This window comes from Desmodus rotundus, chromosome 13 (genome assembly GCF_022682495.2).
Source record: "Desmodus rotundus isolate HL8 chromosome 13, HLdesRot8A.1, whole genome shotgun sequence".
Lineage (NCBI taxonomy): Eukaryota > Metazoa > Chordata > Mammalia > Chiroptera > Phyllostomidae > Desmodus > Desmodus rotundus.
The window spans coordinates 68,692,759-68,718,735 of NC_071399.1; the positions used below are offsets into that span (position 1 = coordinate 68,692,759).

At 33.9% G+C, this 25,977-nt stretch overlaps 1 protein-coding gene across 1 annotated transcript in view; it reads right to left on the minus strand.

Annotated features, from left to right (window-relative positions):
* The window catches only part of KLHL1 (kelch like family member 1), a 303,818-nt gene that overhangs the window by 35,012 nt on the left and 242,829 nt on the right, over positions 1-25,977 (minus strand). Inside the window, exon 7 of the mRNA XM_053916504.1 lies at positions 15,852-16,076. Within this exon, the coding sequence (XP_053772479.1) occupies positions 15,852-16,076 (225 nt within the window). The remainder of the gene's footprint in view (positions 1-15,851; positions 16,077-25,977) is intronic.

The window sequence follows — 25,977 nt, forward strand, 5'->3', positions numbered from 1 at the left end:
ATATAATTTTCCTTGAATATAGTTCAATGAAAGTAGCAAGCCATCCCTAATTTTTAAGTAAAATAGCTGAAGTTAAAATTAAGCACTTTCTGTATGGGTTTTAGTTGCTCAGAATATTTTTCATGTAATCCTACAGAATATCCCCACCCTTAACCTACTCAATCAGAATCTGCATTTCAAGAAAAATTCCCTGGTAATGATATGCACATTAAAGTTTAAGGACTCCCAGTGGTCTCCAAAGTGGAGGACCTCTGCCTCTGAGAGTGCACAATGCAATCCTCTGGATATGGAAATAATATATTAGAAATTATATTTTCTTACACTTTAATGCATATCTTGGCATGTTTTATACAGATTATAGTTTTAAATAATTAATAAACTTATAATTTATGAAAAACCTATTAGAATGAATAATGAATACATTTTTATAATTGATGAAAAACCAATTGAAGTAAATAATTAACACATTCACATAATTTATGAAAAACCTGTTGGAGTCAAAATGTGTTTACTAATGGGCATACTCATACAAAAATGTTGGAGATTATTTTTTAGATAGTCCCTTGATTAGCTATCACATTAACACATACTAATTTCAAGTAAGATGACTGTTTGATTCAAAACTAAAAGTATTTTATAAAGATAGGGTCAAACCCTTTCTATGGAATTCTTAAAGGGGTAAACACTTACTTTGATTTCTATATTGTCCATGTAGCAGTGACTGACAATTGACACCCACCCTGTTTTGTCCTTATCCTATCATAATAAAGCCACTAACTTTAAGTGGGCCCATAGCCACTCAAAACAAAAAAAGAAAAAAACTTTAGTCTTTTTTTTTTGCTTGATCCCTCTACCACCCTCCCCGCAAAAAAAGAAAGGACTGGTAAGAACTCATGGACACAAACAAACAACAATGGAGGGGGGTTATAGGGGGAGGGGATGAGTGGAGGTGGAAGAGGGTAAAAAAGGGATAAATGGTAATAGGAAAAACACAATACAATTTTTAAAAAGTTGAAAAACGCTGTAGTCTTTGGCAGGTAGATGCAGCGATGTGACCGAAGCCGAGGGCTGGACTGCTGGTGCAATAGCCAAAGTCTGAGCAACCGCAGAGGCGGGGAGCTGCCCTGGGCCTGTTGCTGAACACAGGCCAACAAGCAGAGCGGAGGCTGCTGGTGCTCTCAGGCTTTCCAGCACCTGGCCAGCAGTCCTGCTCCCAGGGGCTCGTACCCTCCCTTTCCCACAAGGAAACCTTTGCTCCAGGTGAACCATTTCTGTTGTGGGTTTTACTCTTAGACCAGCTGCCTGCATTCCAACAGATTCAACTCTGGAGCATTCACCTTCTCTGAATTTTTAGATTATACCTGAATCATTAGCAATATCCTATGCATATTCTAACTGTGCTTTTAAAAATTATTCACTCCCAATATATATTACAAATTTCAGAGCAATACAAATAATGTATAAGTAGCAAACTGTTTCATTAATTGAATATAATTTTATATTTGAATATTATTAATCTATGAAATGAAGTCTCAAATTTAGCTTGGGGATCATATAGCCAGATTGGAAATAGCAATCAAGTACAAAAAAATAAACATTCAAAGGCATGATACTTATTGTGAATTATATTAGCTCTTTTTGATTACTATATATTATCTATTTCAAATCTGAAAAAGTTTAGTTCTTATTTAAAATCTGTCATAAGTAGGTAGATAGCAAAAGCTTTGATTACAGATGTTTAATACCTTGTGCTATTAAAAATGATCTCACAGTGTACACACACATAAATACAGGATGGAATTCGAACTGTTTTTGTAGATTTTAAATACCTGTGGAATCATTGTATCTATCGAATTTTAAAATGTTATTTGTACCACTAAAATCTTTTACTTTTTTGAAAAGTATGTGTAGTATCTTGAATGGTAGCCTGAAAAAAGGGTATACCTATGTGCTTATTCCTAGAACATGTGAATGTTACCTTATTTGGATAAAGTTTTCACAGGTGTGGAAATTAGCAATCAAAACAGCAAATTTCCCTAAGTCATCTTTCTCACTTGTATCCATTTAGCATTACAAAATTTATAAAGAAATAGTATAAATAAAATAAAATGATTGTAGTAACACTAGGATCCCAAAACTCTATCATTTTAATGTCATGGACTTACATAGTACCTTTTTTAAAAATTGTTCTTCAAGTACAATCGTCTCCATTTTCCTCCTGCCACTCTCTCCCGCCTCACCCATCCCCACCTCCCACTCTCAATCCTACGCCACTTAGGCTTTGTCCATGGATCCCTTATATATGTTCTTTCTGTCCCTTTCCCTTCTTTCCACCATTATCCCTCTCTCCCATCCTCTCTGGTTACTGTCATTTTGTTCTTTATTTCAATGTATCTGGTTGTATTTATTTATTTATTTTTTTATTTTCCCTTCTCATATTTTTGCTTGCTAGTTTGTTTTGTTGATTAGGTTCCACTTATAGGTGAGATCCCATGGTATTTGTCTTTCACCACCTGACTTACTTCACTTAGCATAATGCTTTCCAGTTCCATCCATGCTGCTCCGGAGGGTAGGAGCTCCTTCTTTCTGCTGCGTAGTATTCCATTGTGTAAATGGACCATATTTGTTTATCCACTCATTCACTGATGGGCATTTAGGCTACTTCCAGCACTTGGCTATTGTAAATTGTGCTGCTATGAACATTGGGGTGCATAGGTTCTTTTGAATTGGTGTTTCAGGATTCTTAGGGTATAATCCTAGCAGTAGAATTGCCAAGTCAAAAGGCAGTTCCACTTTAAGTATTTTGAGGAAACTTCATGCTGTTTTCCACAGTGGCTGTACTAGTCTGCATTCCCGCCAACAGTGTACTAGGGTTCCCTTTTCTCCACAGCCTTGCCACTTGTTGTTTGTTGATTTATTAATGATGGCCATTCTGACAGGTGTGAGGTGATATACATATATGTATTATATAATTGTTCACTTTCATGAAGAGTTATTTTGGGAATAATTTAGGTGAAATATATTTTTCTGGATACCTAAAGAATTACAGGACAAGAATTCATAATTTCACATCAATAAAATAACAAATAAGAGCATTTTCTTAGTGTCATAACATTGGCCATGACAAAAATCTTAATAGTTAGTAGTCTCAGGGTAGCTGTATGTAATTCACTACTCTCTAGACTTACATGAACGATAGTTCTAAAGATTTGTAACTATTTTATCAAACCAGTCACTCTAACAAAAATCATAAGAAAGTTTATCCACAGAATTTCAGTTGGTTATTTATGTATTTATTTCAAATATCTTAAGCATTAGTAAATTTATAGCCAGAAGACATAGGTCATAATGCCTGTGTCTTTTTTGGCATTACACAAAAAACATTTTTAGAAAATTTTAAAATGTATATACATTTTCTTATTGTTGACACTATTACAGATGCCCCCTTCCCCCTGCCCTGCCTCCGCCCAACTTTCACCACATTTGTCTGTGTCTGTGGGCTCTGCGCATACACGTTCTTTGGCTAAACTCTTCCCATCCCCCCACCCCTCCTCTCTGAGATCTGCATATACACTCCAATGCAGTATGAACTTATTCAATATATGTAATATAACCCTATCATTTGGTAATCCCCATGAAAAGAAAAACATAATCATTTACATAATTTATTGACTAAAGCAAAATATGGCTTTAGAGTTAATATTGCTGACTGCTCATTTAGGAGGGATTTCCTGTGAACCTAATGAAGCTTAAGGGTCAAGGCCCCTCACTTACCAGGCCCCTCTTGGAGTCCTAACAATGTGGTCAGCTGGCTATTCCATTTCTGTCTTAAGGAGGATCTCATTTTTATGCTCTACAAAACCTGACTCTATCACGAAGCTCAGCATATTTACTGCGAAAAATGAACCTGATATATTTTAGAAATAGTAATAAACACACAATCACAATGTGGTAGAAAGTCAATGCAAAAACCAAAGCAAAACAAACCAAACCTGAAATCTGTGAAGAATCCAAAACCAAGCTTTGCCACTAATGAGCTGTATAAACTTCAACAAGCTACCTAATCTTTCTCACCGTCAGTTTTCTCATTTGTAAAAATAAGATGCTGGAGTAAATACTCTCTTAGATACTCTTTAGGTTTAGATAGCTATTAGTCTGCATATTTTCTTTGTTTGATTACTTTAGCATCCCATTACCCCCTGCACATTAAGATATTAAGACTAAGTGTATTTTTCTGTTAAAAGTAGTGTTAACATGCATTTCAAATTGAGACACGGACGATTTGCATGGTCAGTCGGGTTGAAGACATGTATGCATAAAGTTAAAATCTAAAATAAAATCATCTCCCCAGATAAACCTGCCAAAGCAAAAGCAAGCAATAAATTAGCATTCAAAACCAGAATAACAAGAACTGAAGTGGTAAGCTTTCTGTAGCTGATTTAATCTCTTTTCTTCTCTGTTAATAGTTCTCTCTGTGCGATTCACCTGAGTGACCACATTGTCCTCTAAAATCCAATTTCATTTGTTCTCTATTCAAGGATATCAGGTGCATGTATACCTTTATTACTTGAAATTTGGGCTAAATTACAACATACATGGCCAACTATGTGCATGAAATTACCTCAAAATAAATATTTCATTATCAAATTAAAAATTCCAATTAAGCTATGGCTGGTGTGGCTCAGTGGATTGAGTGCTGGCCTGCAAACCTAGGGGTCATGAGTTAGATTCCTAGTCAGGGCACATGCCTGGGTTGTGGGCCAGGTCCCCAGTAGGGGGCGTGCAAGAGGCAACCACACATTGATGTTTCTCTCTTTCCCTCCCCCTCTCTCTAAAAGTAAATAAATAAAATCTTTAAAAAATCCAATTAAAATATTTTCATAGATTGGGATTATAGAAATCATATTATTTATTTCCTGTATATTTTGAGCTGCAGATTAAACATGGAAAAGGATATTTGTCGTATTTTAAAATATATTCATATGATAGTCCAACATCATTGAAATTAATTTGTTTTATAACCTTGTGGTTTGCCACTCAAATATTCAATGCTTTCTTTCCACATTTGTGTTTTACACATTTTACTTCATTTACTTAAATAGATTTTTAATTCAATTTGTCCGACTATTAATCCTTTATGGTTCAGTTTAAGCATCACTTCTCCTTGGAAATCCTTCATAATTATCCATTTGACTTAAAACAGGATAATCATAACTCTTATTTATTGTACTTAAGACATTTCATTTAAATTGTCTTCTCACTTTTATGGTTTCCTCACTCAGGTGTAAGGTTCTCGAGTACAATATCTTCTTCATCTTCTTATTCTAACATGAGTATTATAGTATGCAGTAGTGCAATTTTAATGCTTGTTGAATTATTTAACCAATAAATATTCTTACACAAATCTTCATTGTATTTAACCAGAGTAATTTTGCTAACCTTATCTTTAACTTAATATCTGCTTTTATAATTGAAAATTAAAGTGATTCCAAAAATATATTAAATAAATTAATATTTTTATTAAAACTAGGCACCAAAAACCAAAATAAGCAAATAAATATACACTAGAGCAAACTGTGAGACTGTTATAAAAATGCATGCATATTTGTTACTGTTAGACTGCAAATTTAATTCCAGACTTTGTAACATTTAATTCACAGAAGAAAACCTAGTTAGTTGCATTACCTACAATATTCTTGGGATAAAAATTGACCAATGCTCAGGAAGGGAAAATTGATACTGTGACTCTTAGATCAAACTGGTATGTCTCTAAAGGTTTTTCATCAAGAAGAAACTATTTCTTTCCAGATCCTAGATTCAAGGGTAAGTGTTCTAGAACATGTTCTATTAGCCTTTGGAATTTTATCAAAGCACAGTCCAGTAAAGGCAATTCTTTCTATGCTGCTCACAGACTCTTAATACCACTGTAGAATACAGTGTTTGTATTCCTTAGTAGAATACCATGAGGAAGGAGGAAATATAATATTTGACTATTTAAGAGATGGGATATACACAGATCCTAGAGGAATCATGCAGAAGAATGATCACCCATTTATGTGATATGAAATTTTACTACTGGAAATGAAGAATAGATTAAGTAAAACAATATCTGTACCTGAATATATATTTTTTATTTGCAAGTGAGAATTTGCGATTAATGTATATAACTAGTGTGTATAATATTGAAGATAGGTATTGTTTTTTATTTATATATTTTCCCTTAAAACCTAATGGAATTCTTAGCACTAAAAAGTCTTCAATAAATGTTTACTTAAACAAGAACATAGCTCAGTGGAAAGATATCAGGGAATATCCAAGTTGAGAATTCAACAAGTAACAGCACCATAGAAGACAAAACATATAATGAGGATTTCACTGACATTTATAGTTTATAAATCAGAGTATAAAGATCATACTATATTGAGAAGCATCAAGTTTGCTGTTTTCTTCCCCTCCATCCCTTTCTTCCCTTCTTTTGTGCTGATATTAATAATAGTATGTGTGATATTTCCAAGAGAAACTGATAAAATAAAATTGAAACAATGAAGGTTCTAAAATATTTAAAAAACTGTACATACATGTCTATGTCTATATCAAATGTATGAATAATAAGAAAAGTGACCTTATTATGATTGCTTATTTACTGAAATATTAAAGTTTCAAATGAAAGTGGTAACGTTATCTGCTTTAGTATCTTCTTCTCATGTCCCATATCCTAACAGGATTTTCTCTATTTTATCAGAGGCATACATACTTACTGGAAATTCTGTGTCTGTGTATATATTTGTGTATGTGTATTTGAGAATATATATATGAATGTATATTATCAAAAGAATTGTCTTTTATGTGTATCCCAATGTACCCATTATATATTTTTTCTTTTTACTATATCTTTTAAAAAAATATCTGATATATAAAACTGAGTGGACAGTTCTGAATTTTGTTTCCTTGTGAAAAATTGCAAAACTCTGAAGAGAGAATCCTTTTAAAGAAGCATAGGCCCTCTTGGTCTTGAGTGAAAACTAATTTTAAAGTAAAAGAGACATGAAGAAAACAGATATATACTGATGCAATTAAAGAAATAGGCTCAGCTGAAGCAATTGTTCCTTTTAAGACAATGAAAACTGACGGTTTAAAATGAGATTTTCTAGTCTAATGGGTTATATCGCATATAAATGCAAAGTTTTATTATGCTGATATTTTCCTCAGTCCATTTATTACTTTCTGTTACAAGTGTAGTTTCCAAAGGCCAGTGAAAAGACGCATAGTAAATGTCACTTTGGGTTGCCTTTCTTCATATATACACTCAGGAATTTCGTTAATTTAAATAAGCTAAGTTACTTCTTTTTTCCTGACTCTGGAACACTAATTAATGCCTGTACCTATAAATTAAGCTTAGCTAATAAGGTGCTCCCAACAAAACTTTAAACTGAAATAAGCAAAGCAAAGGAGGAAAGTAAAATTCTGTTTTATTTTTGATTTGTGAAAGTTTGTACCAGTACCTGGTTAGGGGAATGCAAATCAGATGTACCTCACAGGTCAATATTAGGTGCCAGCTCCAGTGTCAAGGACTCAGACACCTCTGGCTGGTCATGCTCTTCACATATTTGCTTTCCTAACCCAGGCACCTTTATTTTGAGATCTCCTGGTCTAAAGTTTAGAAAGAGATCATCTACAAGCCGCTTTACCAAGGCCTCCTCATAGGGAGAGGAAGGGAAATCTTGCCTGTGCTGAGGAGCTGAGTAGCATGTTAGGGCATCCCTTCAACACTTCAGTAGGAAGCTTACAACTCTGTGTTGGCAGGAGCTCAGCTGAGCTGGGAGACAGAGAGCTGAGCTCTAGTGAAATAAATTCAATGATATGTATACCAGAAGGCACTTCACAAACTGTCAGAAACCAAAGATAAAGAGAGAATCTTGAACATTGCAAAAGAGTAGCAACTTATCATATGGAAGTGATCTTTAGTAAGATTAACAGTTCATTTATCATCAGATATCGAGGAGGCCCAGAAACTGAAACTGCATATTTGAAGGGCTAAAAGAAAAGGAACATTAAGAATTCTGTGCACTTTCTCTGATTGCCTTATTTCACTTAGCATAATGTTCTCCAGGCCCACCCATGCTGTTACAAATTGTAAAATTTTCTTCTTTTTTATGGCCGAGTAGTATTATATTGTGTAAATGCCCCTTTGTTGTTTTATCCACTCATTTACTGATGTACACTTAGGCTGGTTCAGTAGCTTGGCAATTGTAAATAACACTGCAATGAACATAGGGGTGCTTATTTTCTTCAAATACTGTTTTGGGCTTCTGTGGATATATTCCCAGTAGTGGGATTTCTGAGTCAAAAGGCAATTCCATTTTTAATTTTTTGAGGTATCTCCATACTGCTTTCCACAGTGGTTGCACCAGTCTGCACTCCCCCCAACAATGCAAAAGTGTCCCCCTTTCTCCACATCCTCACCAGCACTAGTTGTTGATTTATTGATGATAGCCATTCTGACAGGTGTGAAGTGGTATCTCATTGTAGATTTAATTTGTATTTCTCTGATGATTAGTGATGTTGAACATCTTTTAATAGGTCTGTTGGGCATCTGTATGTCCTCTTTGGAGAAGTGTCTATTCAGGTTCTTTGCCCATTTTTAATAGGATTGTTTACTGTCTGGTGTTGAGATTTGAAAGTTTTTAAAAAATTTTGGATATTAACCACCCCCACCAGAGGTATTGGTGAATGTGTTCTCCCATTCCATGTATTGTATTTTTATTTTGTTGATGGTCTTCTTTGCTGTGCAAAAACGTTTTTAGTTTGATGTAGCCCCATTTGTTTAATTTTTCTTTGGTTTCCATTGCCTGGGGAGATATATCAGATAAAATACTGCAAGGAACAATGTCTGAGATTTTGCTGCCTATGTTTTTATGGTTTCAGGTCTAACATTTAAGTCTTTAATCCGTTCTGAATTTATTCTTTTGTGTGGTGTGAGAAGGTGGTATAGTTTCATTTTTCTGCATATATCTGCCCAATTTTCCCAACCCATTTATCGTATAAACTATTTTTAACCCACTGTACATGCTTGCTTCCTCAGTCAAATATTAATTGACTAAAAATGTATGGATTTATTTCCAGGCTCTCTATTCTGTTCCATTGATCTATGTGTCTGTTTTTATGTGCATAGCATACTGTTTTGATCACTATAGACTTATAGTGCAGTTTTTGATATTAGGTAGCATGATTCCTCCAACTTTGTTCTTTCTCAGGATTACTATTGCTATGTGGGGCCTTTTGTGATTCCATATAAATTTCTGAAATATTTGTTCCAGTTCTGTGAATATGTCATTGGAATCTTGATGGGAATTGCCTTGAATCTATAGATTGCTTTGGGTAGTATGGACATTTTAATGATGTTAATTCTCCCTATCCGCGAGCATGGTATATGCTTCCATTTGGTTGTATCTTTTCCAACTTCTTTCTTCAGTGTCTTATCATTTTCCAAGTACAGGCCTTTTACATCTTCAGTTACAGTTATTCCTAGATATTTTATTCTTTTGGAAGCAATTGTGAATGGGATTGTCTTCTTAATTTCCCTTTCTGTTACTTCATTATTGGCATAAAAATGCAGCCAATATTACTTTGATACTCAAACCAGACAAAGATTTCACAAGACCAATACTCCTTACAAATGCAGATGAAAAATCTTGTACACAATACTAGCAATGCAAATACAGCAGCATATAGAAAGGATTATACACTATACTAATAAAGGGAAAAATTACATGATCTTTCCAAAAGATACAGAAAAAGTGCTTGATAAAATCCAATTCCCTTTCATGATAAAACATTCAACTAGCTAGGAATGTTAAGGACCTGCTGTATCTTGACAAAGAGCATGTACAAGAAATTTGATAACATATTATTTAATAGTAAACAAATGAAATATTTTCCCCTAATTTAAGAGCAAGGCAATAATGTCCTCACTTGCCAGTTCTATTCAATATTGTACTGGAGGTTCTTGCCAAAGTAAATAAATAAGTAAAAAAATCATATGATTTTATTTTTATTTACTTATTTTATACTATTTTACTTATTTATTTTTACAGAGAGGAGGGAGGTAGAAAGAGAAGGAGAGAAACATCGATGTGTGAGAGAAACATTGACTGGCTGCCTCTTATATGCCCCCAGCTGGGAATCTGGCTCCCAACCCAGGCATGTGCCCTGACTGAGAATCAAACTGGTAGCCTGTCAGTTCGTAGGCTGACATTCAGTCCACTGAGCCACAACAGCCAGGGCAAAAATCTTATGATTTTAAAGAAAGAATTAAAATCTTTTTTCTTGTCAGATAAAATGATTTTATTACATACAATCATAAATCCATGAAAATGTACTAATCTAATAAAAATGTTCCTCAAGTTCTAAGGATATGTGTTCATTATACAAATATAAATTGTATTTCTGTATACTAGCAATGAAAATCCTGAACATGAACATAAGACATCATTCCATGTACAATAAAATCAAATATAATAGACACTTTAGCAATAAATTTAGCAGAAGTATAACAACATATCCCTAAATAAATAGAATGACATCTAATATTTAGTGATTGGAAGACTTTACGTTGTTTACATGGCACAACTGACAAATTAGTCTGCAGATTCAGTCCAATAAATATCAGAATCCCAGATATATATTTGCAGAAATTGAAAAACAAATTGTAAAATTTGTATAGAAATGTAAAACACTCAAAGTTGGAAGGCTAATACTACATAATTTCAAACCCTACTACTAAGCTCCAATAATTAAGACAGTGTAGTGATAGCATAAGGAAAGGCATAACTATCAGTGGAATGGAACTGAGAGTCCATAAATAAGCTCTCACTTATGGACGACTAGTTTCTGACAAAGTTACCAAGACAATTCAATGGAAAAGAAAAGTGTCTTCAACAAATAGTGCTGAGACAACATGCAAAAGAGTGATGCTGGACCACTATCTCACACCATAGAAAAAACTGAAAATGTGCTATATTGTTAAATTTAAGACCTAAAAATATAAATTTCTAAAAGAAAACATAGGCATAAATCTTCCTGATCATATAGACAAGATATTTTCAGATATGCTACCAAAAGCACAAGAAACAAACAAACAAAAAATTAAATTGATCTTCACTAAGTTAAAGACAGAGTTACCATATGACTCAACAAGTTCCCCTCGTACATACACATCCAACAGAATTGAAAACATACATCCACACAAAAATGCATACATGAGTGTTCATAACCAAAAAGTGAAAACAACCCAAATGCCCTTTTTTGATCATGTCTAAACAAATTGTGGTCAATTCTAACAGTGGAATATTATTCAGCCATGAAAAGAATGAAGTATACATGCCACAAAATGGAGAGCCACTGAAAACATCATGTCATGTGAGAGAAACCATTCTTAATAAGCCACAAATTATATGATTTTCTTTATATGAAATGTCCAAAATTGGCAATTCCATAGGGACAGAAAGTAAATTAATTGTTTTGAAGGGTTAGGTAGATGGGGCAAGAAAGAGTGACTGCTATTTTTGTACAGGGTTTCTTTTTAGGATGAGAAAAATGTTTTGGATTTGATAATGGTGATGGCTGAACAACTATGAATATACTCAAAAGTATCAACTCTATACCTTAAAACTTACTTTTATGATGTATGAATTTTATCAATTGAAAATTAAAAAAAAAACAATAGCCGCCCCTATCATATATTTAATGTACAACATGGTGCCTGGCATTTAGAAAATGTGAATAAATAGTACTATATTACACTTTGCCCATTTTTCCTAATAAGACTTAATTGCAAACTGTATTGAAGTAATATCTTATTCAGTTTTATACAATATAAAATGTGGTGGAAAAAGGAATGATGTATAGAATTGTGCCTCAAAGAAATGAATGCTAAAATGAAAACTCTTAGCATATTGAGCCAACTGTGCTCTTAATTAGTTCAATCCTCTAGGCACTCGCATTGCTCCTTTGTGTCACAGACTTAATGTGAAAATAATTTTATATGCTATTTTATGCAGCGGAAGGAGGCTTTGTCATTTACTGATAACTATGAAATATTTTTGACCACAAAATCATCTTTAGCAACCAGAGAACTCCTGTGACTTTCTTAAAAAATCATAGGAGGATTTTTTTCATATAAATTAAAGAGGGGGAGCTATATGGGTCAAAGAAAATAGTTTTCATTTTTAAATTCTACTTTAGACTCCAGCACCTTGTCATTTGAATGTATAATATGGAATTACAGAGTCAATTTTGTATCTCACTGTATACCACAAAGTAGATACTGGTTCACTATGTAGGAAATAAAATGGGATATTCTGGTTTCTGAACAAATAGAAAATTAGCTCAGGCAGCTGTTGGTTTTAGCTGTTGGTTTGCACTCAAGATCCATTATTGGTGTTTACGCCAAAGCAGGAGTCAGGGCATGTGTTTGAAAAACATCAAAATTGTAAAAAAAATAATAATAGCAATTAGAAAATCAGAAGTCAGTTGAGGCCTCCTGATTAAGACAAAAATTGAAGGAACTGCCATGAGGGAATTTCTTGGAGGAACACTTGATTTGTGCTCTTTTTGCTACCACATATTTCCCCTTCAGAAGAGCTACTGTGTCTTCTGCACTGCGAGGCAGCGAAGCCGCAGTGCTGTTCCGAGCTTGCCATAACTGGTTGGATGACATCAGGATGTCTTCAGAACCCATCAGCTTGGATGTGGAACTGCTAACAGCAGAAGCAAACAGACTTGCTGCTCCAGAACATTCCCTTCCCATCTCAGCTCCCAGCCCTACATAAAGGCATCTAAGATAAGGACGAATTGCTTAAGGGAGTTTATGTGCATATGTAGGTGAATAAATGTGTCCCTCAGGGCTGCATGTTAGGATTAGCAGCAGGTAGATTGGGCACAGTTAGCTTGCAGGGTCAGAGCTTTATGCCCACTTCTCATTCCTCTATCTACGCTTGAGAGTTTGGGAAGGACATAAAGTACGGCAAATGCCTTAGTCCTTCATACAATTAGACAAAGTATCTTATATGTTCATGTGACTGCACAGTTAAAATTACATATTTTAGTTGTTACAACTGTTAACTAGAATTAGAAGAGGAGAAAGAAAGAAAAAAGGAGAAATTGAGGGAGATGAGGAAGAGGAGAAAGAAGAGGAAAAGAGGAGAAATGGAGAGGAGGAGAAGAAAAACACTAACAGGAGAAAGAGAAAAGAGAAGGAGCTCTTGGAGAAGCTGATGGAAGAGGAGGAGGAAGATGATCACCTTTGATAAATTTAAAAAATAAGTAAAGAGCCATACAAGAATTTGAAACAGGCATAATAAATTGTCTCACAGAGATAAGGGAAGTTTTCGATACCATGAAAAAGAAGAAAGTGGTTATAATGTATTACCAAGTGGGGATAGTAAGAATGCAAAAGCAAATTAATTGAGACCAATATATGGAATTAATATAATGATGCATATAGATTAAGAACAGTTTGGAAAACTGGATATTAAAATTATTTAGCATATAAAATACAATTTAAGTTTAAAATATATGGTGCATTAAACAAGAAGTATCAACATCTATGTAATAATAGTCCCTGGAAGAGAGAAGGTAAATCAAAGATTGATATGTTACATTGAAGGAACAGGAATCTTAGGCCAAGGATGCTAATTGCATTTAAGTATGATACATAATGTGAACTGGCTGAGATTCAGCTGATCGTGAGGAATATAATTGATCATGAAGGAGACAGTCTGGTTCATCACAGAATACACATGTGTCTTGTGTTACTATCAATCCAGCTTCAACTGATTGGATGTGGATTGGCATCCAAGCCAAGGCAGTTTTCTATGTATTGGGCATTGCTAGCTATCTGTGAGGCCCTCTGAAATGAGAATTGTGCACATAAATGACGCCTTGTGCTATGATATTACTATTCAATACTAACTCAATCAGGTCAGATCTGGGGGAATTCTGTAGTAGAGAATTTTTAAAAATTTGACATAAAGCAAAACCCACAAGGAAGTAGAATACAGACATGCCCTATAGAGGAGAGGTAATCCACTTAGTATTAGAAGTGAAGCAAAACAATAAATATAAAGCAGGAGAAACTTAGTCATGAAAATAGTCAACTACTAGAGTTGCTATTGAGTCACTAAAGCTTGTGGAAAGGCTATTGTATTTTAGTTGTTTGTGATACTTGGCACATATAATTTTTTATGCTGCCTTACTTCCACATGTACCTTTACAATAACTCTGACAAATCAGGCAGACTAAAAGACACTATGGGAGACGGCCACCTGGCTCAGCACTGGGGCCAGTGTTATAGGATTTGTAGCAAACCATCACTTAGTACACTTTAAGCACATCAAATTATACCACTTAAGGTATATTCTTGGTAAAAATTTTCAAGTACATTCTCTTAACATGCAAATGTCCTATATAATAGAACTTCAACATATATCAATAGAAATGAATTTATTTATATAAAACAAAAAGGGGGAAAGAGACATTAAACTTCAAATATTCCAATCCAGACTGTTTATCCCCTATGTTGCCCCCCAAATAGGAACGTAAGCTATTGCTGTTAGCTAGCTAGCTAATAAACACAGCACACAGAGCTTTTACATGGATATGAAAGTCAAAATCCTCCAATATATTTGAAGAAAACATATAAGAAGCCTTTTATATCCATGAACATTACTTGGGAAACATCATTTGCTATTCCTGTTTTCTACATTCTAATGTGTTTCTGTATGATTTGAAGAATTTACATGACTTTTTAGAACTTAAACTTTCTCAGACATTTATTATTATTTGTTAATTTTACTAAAGAGAACACTAAAGAAAAAGAGTAAAGAAAGAAGATGAAACTGCTTTAGATAATCTATTTTAACAATTTATTTTTTATTTTTGCTTAGATTTATGGTAAAGCAGACATGAATGAGAATGCAGGGTTGGAGAGCTCAAAGTTACACTGTCATTAATATTTGTTTTGGAAATGCTCTAATCTTGTGAGCCTATTAATGTCTAAATCTGTGGATTTGCAATTAAACCCTGAAATCTCTCTAATGTGTATATTCAAAATATTTGAAAGGCACTTAGTCAAATCCCTGGCATATCTCAGGTCTTCAAAAAAGGTAATTTGCACTTCATACAATCCCCATGATACAAAGTGAAAATTCAAAAACTGTTAGTCTTTATTACATCGAGCCGATATTAAATGGTAGACTCAAGACAAGTTCACAACCAGACCTTCTGTATATAAGTATAGTTCTTCCCATCTTAAGGTTACTCTAGAGTAAAGATCAAGCGAACCCTATTATATTGAACCCTGCTGCCAGCTGATGACTCACTCTTTCTCTAAACCTGTATTGCCCTCTCCCCATGGATTTTTCAAGGTGGACTAAATTGAATGCAAAGATATAACTACCCTTGTCTATCTAATAATATGGAATGAGTCATTTTAATTGTCTTCTGCCATCCACATTAACTATTTCTTTCTCTGAGCTGTATTACTCTGGCCTCTCCATAAGAGTTCTGTATTGTTTTCAAATCAAATTTTATATATCAAGTGAATGTCAGATTGTGAATACTTGGATAGCTTGAGGTCTACTTATTTTGTTATCTTTAACATCTCTCTCAACAGTTTAATGCACATTGGTTAACATGGGAAAATGTCAAGAACTTTAAAAAATGCTCAAAATAAGCTAACAGTTTAACTAAATGTAATAATAATTGATGGCAATAATACTATAGCTTTACATATAATTTCACTGTCAATAAATTTTTTTCTAAAATAATAACATTAAAGTAAGAAATCTTACCCAGACCATGTCTATGTGTTGACATTGGTGGCAAAACAGTCCAGGTCTTGGTTTTGGGATTGTAGCATTCAACGGTGTTCAATGTCTTTAAGCCATCTCGACCTCCGATCACAAAGAGTTTGTCATCAATCACAGCCACCCCAAACTGCAGTCGCCGGCCATTCATCATCCCTGCTTGGATCCACAGATTTGTTCTCAGGTTATATTTCTCTATGGTTGTAGCTCCTGATAAAATATAAAATTCCATTTACTGCTACCATTGTACAAAATACTACCTTTCCAAGGTGTACACATTATTAGTGGCATGCATTTAGGCTATGAAAGCACTCTTGTCACATTCATTTTTCTTAAAGAAAAAAAAAATGTCAGAAAAACAAAGGGAGTAGAAATTAACTAATACTATATTTTCTCCCCTTGGTGGATACTAATGATCAAAATAGACACAAATGTTTAGCTTGTTTGCATTACATAATGGTCTCGTGCTAAACTATCAATTCAATAGAATCCTTTTGGGGTGTAACCCAGTTCTGTCAGTAGACTTTCCAGTTTCCTTCTGTCTCTCTTTGCCACTAAAAATGTGTAACACAATCCTAGCTTAAAAATAGTTATTAAAGCTTTTTTAAATATGTAAGTTGCATATGTTATCTGTATAATTCGGAGTAAAGAAGAGTTAATTTAATAATTTTTACCATGTTCTCTTAAGTTTGTTTTATGCATTAAAAACATTTTCAAGAAAATTTTAAGCTATGCAAACAAATGTCAGTTAAGCTTTTTTGATCTTCTTTTTAAAAAATGCATTTGGAGAATGGCTCAACAGAATTTAGAGACATAAGAGGATCTATCTTTATCAATCTCATTATAATCTTTAAATGAAATAGTTCATCTTTCCTAAAAGCTTTTTATATATAAACCTGAGAATCATGAATCTTACTAATAAAACTGATGTTCAAAAAAAGAAATAAGGTAAATTGCTGATGAGATATGTTTTAATGGCTTCAGGTAAATATTTCACATTGAAAATTAAATATTTCACTTGTTCCTTGAATAAGTTCACAAATGTTAATGTCATAAAACATAAGTTAACAAACACCATCTTGTTTCAGCGTTTGGTGTTCAGGTGTACAGTCACCCATATCTCATCTTCAGTGATGAAATGTCCCTACAAAGGTAATCAGAATGCTTGTCTACTTACATTTAATGCACTAAAAATCTATATCCCTTGTAATGTAGTATAATAAAGTTTGCAAATTAGGGAAAACATTCTTTAAAGAACTTGTTTACTCTTTAGTGACTAACCAGCAGTGAACTAAACATGTACAAACAACTTAGTAGAAGTTTAGCTAATTGGAGCAAAAATTATATAATTTATGTTCAATTTTTATTCAGAGGTAAAAGAAATAATGTTACTAAAATATGAGCTAATTTCTATACAACTTACAATAAGTAGGATCTAGTTGTAATTGTCACAAAGTTAAGAATATACTATCTCTTTTTCTAATGAAATGTATTAATAATAATACTCATCAAGAAATTTTTATCACTATACTTCATTAGCTGTCTGTATAATCTTCTCAATTCATTATTATTATTTTTTAAATTTACCAATTTGTGAGTTCTGTTGTGCCCTTTGCTTATGAGAGCGCATGTGTTTCTCTTTCCTGAGGAAGAAGGCAAAGCCATTCTTTCTGAGAAACGTTACCCCATGTTGTTCCTTGAAATAAAGACAGTATTTGTCATTTCACAAAAATGAAATATGAATAGTAGTGGACTGCTGTGGTGGCGTGTAACACATTTGAAAGAGCTTAAAAAGGAAAATGTACTTTAAGACGTAGTTACTTCAGGCTTACTCGGTTAATGAATGGTTATCTCAAAGGCCCGTGAAGGCAGGCGTGACTGTAATGTGTGACTGCAGGCACGACCAAGACCTTAGACAATCTTTATAAATGGGAGCATGTCCACGCTGAGATTCCAAACAATACATCTAAGCAACGGATGTAACAGAACGCTTAGGCTCCTTCAAAGTGTATAATGAGCACATCTGGCCACAGCAGACTATTGTTAGGGCTGGTTGCGTCCCTATTGTTTCGCATCTTAAAATGTAGACCACTGTTGTTAAAGCATTTTGAAGATTGCATTAACTTTTGTAGGGAATGTTGCTGTTCTTCTGTGAGACATCACTTTGTGCAGGAATAATATTATTTTATAAACTGTATAGTATAATTTAATAGAATCTAAAGCAAATTGTAAAACCATATAACTTCAGGTAGTTATGCAACTAAAAAGATGAATTTCATTCTTGGTATATAGAAGAATGTGAAATAAAGTGACAGGCATTTTTCAGACTATATTTATGATATGAAACTACATATGATATATTTCTGTACATTTTATACACTTTTTAATTTATTTATCACACACTATGTACCAAGTGAAAGCTAGGTGCCTAGCATTTATAATAACAAAGTTTTGATGATGCTTTATTTAAAATAACTCCTGAAATTGTAATGGGGAGCTGAGCTAAAGGTCCCACAGAATCCAAAACCCCAACAGCTATCACTTTGGGGATGGAGGATGTGTAGATGGGCCATTGAGAGTTTCTTTGCATATCTAAAGAACTTGGCCAGTGGTTTAGTAATGTTAAATGCCTGTACCGGCTTGGGGCCAGGAGGATAGGCTTGATGCTAACCTGTGATGCAATGTAGCCAGAAAGGCTTGTTGCACTTATCCGAGAGCAGGAGGGCAGTTAGGGCTATGTCGTGGGGCCACGCTTGTCCAGACTAAGAATGGCAGCCAAGAAAGAGAGAAGTTAGATTGTTGGCAGATGTAACCTTCTGTGGGAGGAGTGAGAAATGGGGTTACAGAGGAAGATCTGTCCCGAGATTTAAACCCAGGTGCAGGGCCAGCCACACTCTCAGCCCTTCTAGGGCTCTTGACTGTGCGGCTAGGGAAGGAGAAGACTCTTGACCATTTAGCAGCAGTGAGGGGGCTTGGCCACATGGTTTGAAAAGATGCAGAAGAATCGCACCATGAGGGTGCGGTTTTGGATTATGAGCAGGAGACTAGCTAGCCAAGCATGGATGACTGGAAGAAGCTAGAATACAGTTGGGAATGTGCCCCACTAAACTACAGGTTTCTATTTCTTTTCCTGAGAGATGGTACCTCTTACTGGCCTGGTTTGGCAAAGGGGGTGGGCAAGACTATGTGTGTTTGTGGGTGTTATTTTTGTTTCTAAAGAGTGTGAAACTTAATGGCAGAATTCAGCCATTATTTTAAACCTGTATAACTTTTGAATAAATAGTTCCTTTCCTTTCATAAGACTCTGGCATTGGGAGTCACGGTTCTGATCAGCGGCAACAGAACCCATAGCAATGGAAAGCAGTGGTTCTCTTACAAAATGTTTCCTTAATGTAGAAAGCAATGATAACATCAAGGGAAATCATGACACATATTATTCAGGATTACTTAACATGGTGCATGACTTTTATCAAAATATGGTTATTAAACAAGTAATGAGTAAAGATGTTTTGAGTAGAGAGTTTTAAATTAGATATTAATAGATAATGTTTTCTGACTACTTTTTATGCTCCAAAAATTTGCATGTATTAGCAAATTTAATTTTTATAAAAATCTGATGATATAGGTATTATTATTTTGCCAATTTTACAAAAATGAAGCCAAATTAGAGAAAGCTTTAGCAACTTCCTCAGTGTCTTTCAGATAATAACTGGAGGATCCATAGTGTTAACCTGGCCCTGGAGCCCACTTTGACAGACACTGTTCTTTACTACTTCATCCTAGTTACAGAGTGAGTTAATTGTGAGATATACACATATATCTCTCAATTTTATATATATATATATATATATATATATATATATATATATATATATATAGTAGGTAGAGTTTTACAATGCCTCTTCCTGAGATTTAGTAACCTATTTCCTGGAACCTATGAATATGATAAAAATCACTCCATTTATTGTTAGGCAATTTTGCGCAATTGAGCTTAATGTAAGGAGATATCTTTGGGGGCTCTGATCACAGGACTCCTTAAAATGACAAGATTTGTGAAAGAAGGGGAAGTCAGAAAGATAGGAAGCCTGAGCAGGGCTCTCCTTGCTGATTTGAAGATGGAAGGTACCACACAAATAAGAATACAGGTGACCTCTAGAAGCCGAAGGTGTTCCTCACCTGAAAACCAACAAGGAAACAGTCCCTCAATTCTACAACCACAAGGAATGAATTGCCAACAGTCTGAATGAGGTTGGAAGATGGCCTCAGGCTAGAGATGAGAAGATAACCCAGTCAACACCCTGATTTCAGCCTTTTGAGACTTTGCCTAGAGAATCCAGACAGGCCAGCCTATACTACTGACCTACAGAACTGTGAGCTGAAGGATGGTGGTTATTTTAAACCACTGCACGTGGTATTTTGTTACAGCAACAATAGTTACAGTAACAATATATATTATTTTTTTAAATTATAAGGGATTTATTTTCCAAGTTCAATAACATAACTAGAAAGTAGATATAATCTAGAAACAATAAAAATGCAAAAAATAGTTTTTTCAAGACAAAACTTGCAACAGGTTCCTTTCTCAAAAATGCAAAACTGAGAAAAAGTGTTCAAGATATTCTCAAAGTGTGGTTCTGGGTCTATTTGGAACTGTTGATTCAGACAACCAAGTATGATTATTTTGAGGGAAAAATGAGAGTTAATAGCTGGATAATCTATTTTGGCATTAGAGAGGGAAGGACTTATTCCAAAATTTATAATTCAAATATTTAGCAACCTTACTTGAACATGGTACAGAATAAAATGATAAAAGTTGTCTGAACTGATAAAATGGATGTCACAAAAAGCTTCTATAAAAAGATAAAGCTCTTTTATTCAATTCAACGGAAAGGCCCCAGGTCTTCTTACAAAGTCTTTTTACTACATTGCAATGCACTATCAATAAGCTCAGTTACCTGACCCCCGAGTTTTCTTACAAACCCACAAATCAGAATGATCTGATTTGAAGATCAGTGGAAAACAGCAATAGCTGACAGTGAGGGAGTAACCAGAAAAAAACAGCCCATTGTTTTAATTCAAATAGAATGATCTCTTACAGCTATTAAATGAAAAAAAAAAAACCCACAAAAACAAAACACGCATCACCTAATGTCTAAGGAGCACGTTGCCCAGTGCGGACCATGATCGTGATGACATTAAATCCTCAGGAAAAGGTTAATTATGTTGAATGTTTTCTCTTCAAGAAAGTGATTATGTTGAATGTTTTCTCTTCAAGAAAGTGGTAAATATTGAGAAACATTTTGAAAATATTTTAAAATGAAGATATTTTTATAATACTTAAGATATAAAACACCAAGCTTTAAAGAAAATATTATAAAGGATGATTTATGTCATAAATTTGTTATAGAATAAGTTTTTCATTCAATTTTATGTTTCTACATATTTATAAAAATATAGCTTTGGGGGAAACATTCTTCTACTTATATAAAAATCATCATTGCACAGAAAATATTTTTTCAAGCACAAATAAAAGCTTTTACCTTTCACATAATTTGTTATATTTTAAAGATGGAATTTTAAGCATTTTATAATCACATAGTATTTCATTTGTGCCAAATAAGTAATCATCACAATTCTACATCTCACCCTGCTATAAATATAAACCAGTTGTAAAATGGTGATAGACTGATACAGAGCTACATAAAGAGATATAAATGTATATTATCATTAAACTTACTGTTAGATTTTAAAGTAGATATATAAATCTCAAAATCCAGCATTATGTTTGGTTTAAACTAATTTAACTAAAATAAAAAAATGACAACTTCTGACTCAAAGCCAAGGGAAACCAAAGTATAGAAAGTGATTTTAATTATTTGTATTATTTATAAGAGTCCAACTTATAACTAAAAATTATTACCTTTAAAATCTCAGAAAAATAAAAATTTCAGGTTGGCAAATCAGAGAAGCAAAATACAAAAATCAATGTGATTCTTTTAAATAAAATGAAAATCACCTAGATCACATAAAGAAGAACTTAACTGAAAATAGCTGAATAAAAGAAAAATTTTTTAAAAAATCAGCAGGATAGGTGCCATTTCTACATAAAGAAAAAATACAACTATTAAAATGTATCAATTTGAGTGAATTAAAAGAATCATATTAATTTTGAATGAGATGATTTATTATTTCATAAGTGATAATCATCTTATATAATAACAATGTGTCTCAGTGGATTGAACGCTGGCCTGAGAACAAAGGGCTCCCTGGTTCAATTCCCAATCTAGGGCACGTACCTGGGTTGTGGGCCAGGTCCCCAGTAGGGGGTACATAGACTGTAGAGGCAACCATAGACTGATGTTTCTCTCCCTTTCTTTCTCCCTCCCTCCTTCTCTCTAAAAATAAATTTTAAAAAACTTTAAAAAGTAAAACGATGTTGTACAAGGCATTTATAAAATTATACTTGCATTTCTCTGGGAATTCAATTGTAAAATATTAGGAAATACATTTTTAAAAGCTAAACAATCTTTAAATACAAAGGAGTAGCAAGGGAAAATGGCCTATTAAATATTAAAAAGTATTGTATAACTATAGAGACTTTTAAAAATTGCAATTTTTAAAGAACTATAGTCATGTTAATGAATCTGAAAAGAAAGCCAGATATAAACCTAATACATATGATTATATATAATAAATATGACTGTTCCAATCAATGGAAAATGCTCTGCCATTAAACAAAAAAGACTGTTTATATACTTAATTATTCTTTGGAGAAAAATAAATAAGTAAAGTTGGATTTCTGCCTATTCTCTTTTTTGCATTTATATTAATTTATTTTTATTGTATTTTTTTCCATTACCATTTAGTCCCCTTATGCTCCCTCCCCCTGGCAATCACCACACTAGCGTCCATGTCTGTGAGTCCTTTTTCTCTTTTTGCTCAATCCCTCCCGCCACTACCCTCTTCTCAACCTGAGCTGTCATCTTGCTCTCCAAGTCTGGTTCTATTTTACTTGTTAGTTCAGTTTGTTCATTAGATTCCACATATGAGTGAAATTTACACCAGAATGACTTTAAATGAACCAATGACTAAAGCACAGAACACATGGCCACAGAACTCTCTAAGTGTTTGGTTCTCTTTTCACAGCCCCACATAAGTAAAGACAGGGAGACCTTAACCTACCCTGGTACACTGTGCTAAAACCTTAAATGTCTTAGAAGATCAAAAAGTAGGTGATTAATTCCTATTTTCAGGTGGGCATAAAATCAAAACTCCATGAGGGGGAAGCACAAGAACAAGAAGTTACCATAAATTTTATATATGTACATATATATGATATATATACATACACATGTATACATAATTTTATATACAATTAATTATATAAACACACAATTATTTATATATAATTACTAAACATAAAATTATATGATTACATAAATAAATATATAATTACTTATACATAATTACCAACCATCTAGATATAAATATAGTTACATCAAAAATACATAAAGAAAAACAACCCCCCAAAAAATAATAATATAAAAAACAAAAGCTTTATATATATAAGAAAAGATTGATTCCCCTGATGTATAAAATGTTTTTTATAAATCAATATACAGATAATTTATTACAGAATTGTACACTTCAAAGCGTGCAGCTGCCAGGTTATATCGATGTCACGCAAACTGTTTTTGTTATATTAACAATGGCCGGAATTTTCCCAGACAGACCTCATTAATTGAAGGCTCTCTGTGATCTATTGCTACTTATTCATTTAAAAATGAAGACTTAAATAATTACCACATTAATGAAAAGTATAATGGCTCTACTTATCTCTAAAACTTTTACTTATTTTATGTGAGTCTGTATTATAGAAGTAATTTAAGATAACCCTAATAGTCTCTTTCCTTGCCAGCAAAGAGCCACGTATTGGAGAATTCGGTCTGTGTACGAGAAATGAATGCACAAATACACACAGGCTTATTCCCCTGAGGATGTGCAAGGGAGACTTAATTCAGAGAATGCTGTATTTATTTTTATTACTGTGTATTCACAGGAACATTGATGAAAAAGAATGTACTGAATACCTAAGGATTTATAATTATGGTGGGCATTTTATCACAACACATTAACATATTATTCAATCCACATTCATCGAAAGACCTACAGAATGTAGTGATGTGGCCCGATCCTCTGACTACTAAAGAACAAAATAAGATTATTAATACTAAATTTTGAGAAATTGGACCTACAAGTTTAACTCTGATCTATCTTCATAATAGACATCAGGAACAGTTGCAGCCGAGATAGTCACTGAGCTTTGTCTCTTTCTAGGGAAGATGAGGCTATGAAAGGAAACTGCTGATAGGTTGTCTTCCTTCACTTTTCATCTGAAGGAGCCCTTTTTCATGTCAGTGAAGTTGTGACTTCCAAGAGCTGAAAGTTCCTTGCCTGCAGACTTACCGGGAATAATACAAACAACTGAAATTTAACTTAACAAATAAACATTTTTTTCCTGATTCTAAAGGATTTTAAAGAGGTAGATACCTCACTTTTTTTTTTTTTTTAAGATTTCCCCCCTGTGAACTTTGGGTAATTATGGTTCTTTCCTAGAATAGTTAGTGGCCCAGCAAGTAGACATCTATTCCAGAAAACAATTCTCTGTGTCTGTGAAGCAACCTGGGTTTAGGCTGACATGATGTTATTCATGATTTTCAGTTGTTTCTATTGCTTTGTGCAAACTGATGACCTTGAACTGGTAATCTGTAATGATATACTTCAAGTTCAAAGATAAGGTACTGAAGTGGAACCAAAATGACTGATTGGAGTTACTGAGGCAGACATCAAGTAAGGCAGCATTCGAAAGGGCAAAGATGAAAGAATAGGGTTCCTTTCATGGTATTGCGTTTCTTCAGAAAAAGTCATACAGTGTTTTTAAGTTATTTCCTTCACCTAATTGCAAATGTTCAGGTTATTCTGACAGAATTCTAAGTGAATCATTTTCTTAAGCCATATGATGATCACTATTGAGTAAAATGCTTTAAAATTATACAGTTGTAGAATTGCAGTTAGAAAAGCTGTTCTTTAAAAGTTCTTGATAAGGAAGCTTGTCCAGTTCAAGCCAAGGAAATAAAAATCAGGTAAAGATGGTTAATTCTACCTATCTTATTTCAGTTTCAACTTCCGGGCTTCCTGTACAAAGGCCTTGCAGTCTGAGCTTGCTCTCAGCACCTCAAGGAATGCCCTTCGGCAGATGTGCCAAAGACCAGGCGGATGCTTGTGGTGGGGTATTGCCAACAGGCACAGGGACTGCCCACTCTAGCTGCCAATAAATTAGGGTCAGGTCAAGGGAATGTGACACAACTGTAATTTATTAATTGGCCCCAGGAATTTCCTAGAAATGTGATGTAGAGATCTATTTTTTTCTATAACAGGGCTTGAAAAATATTCCTGTAAAGATCCAAAGAGTAAAAAGCAGTCATTGTGAACCTAAGTATGGGTCTCTTTGTTGCAGCCATGTGGTCATTCCGGAGTGAAAGCAGCTACACACAATGGGTAAACAAATGAGTGACTCCCAGTAAAACTTTATGGTCGTTGAAATTTGTATTTTATGAAATGCATATATTCACTAAATGCATCATGAAGTATTATTCTTTATTTGATTTTTTCAACCATTATAATGTAAAAACCAAAGTCATATAAAACAGATGGTAGGCTAGATTTGGCCTTTGGGCCTTAGTTTGCCAACCCTTATTCTTCAAATACCAATAAAATATAAATATTCAAAGAAAATGGCACTTAAAGTATGTTTATGGGTCATAATAAAGTCAAGAGGTCTTCAGTTTAGAAGGAAACAGGCTGAATTCCCAGATAGAAACTTGTATGTAATATTTCAGTTACCAGAGTGACCTTTCCCAGCCAACTTTTATACATGATGGCAACACTGTGCCCCCATCCTGCCTCCCCAGTACCCTGTCTTTACATTTCACTCTAAGTTATTGTCACATGAACTGTAATCACTTAACTGTTTGCTGATAGTTTCCTGAAGATAATTTAAGCTACAACAGGCCAGGAACTGTTTCTGTCTAGTTTACTAGCACCAAGAACA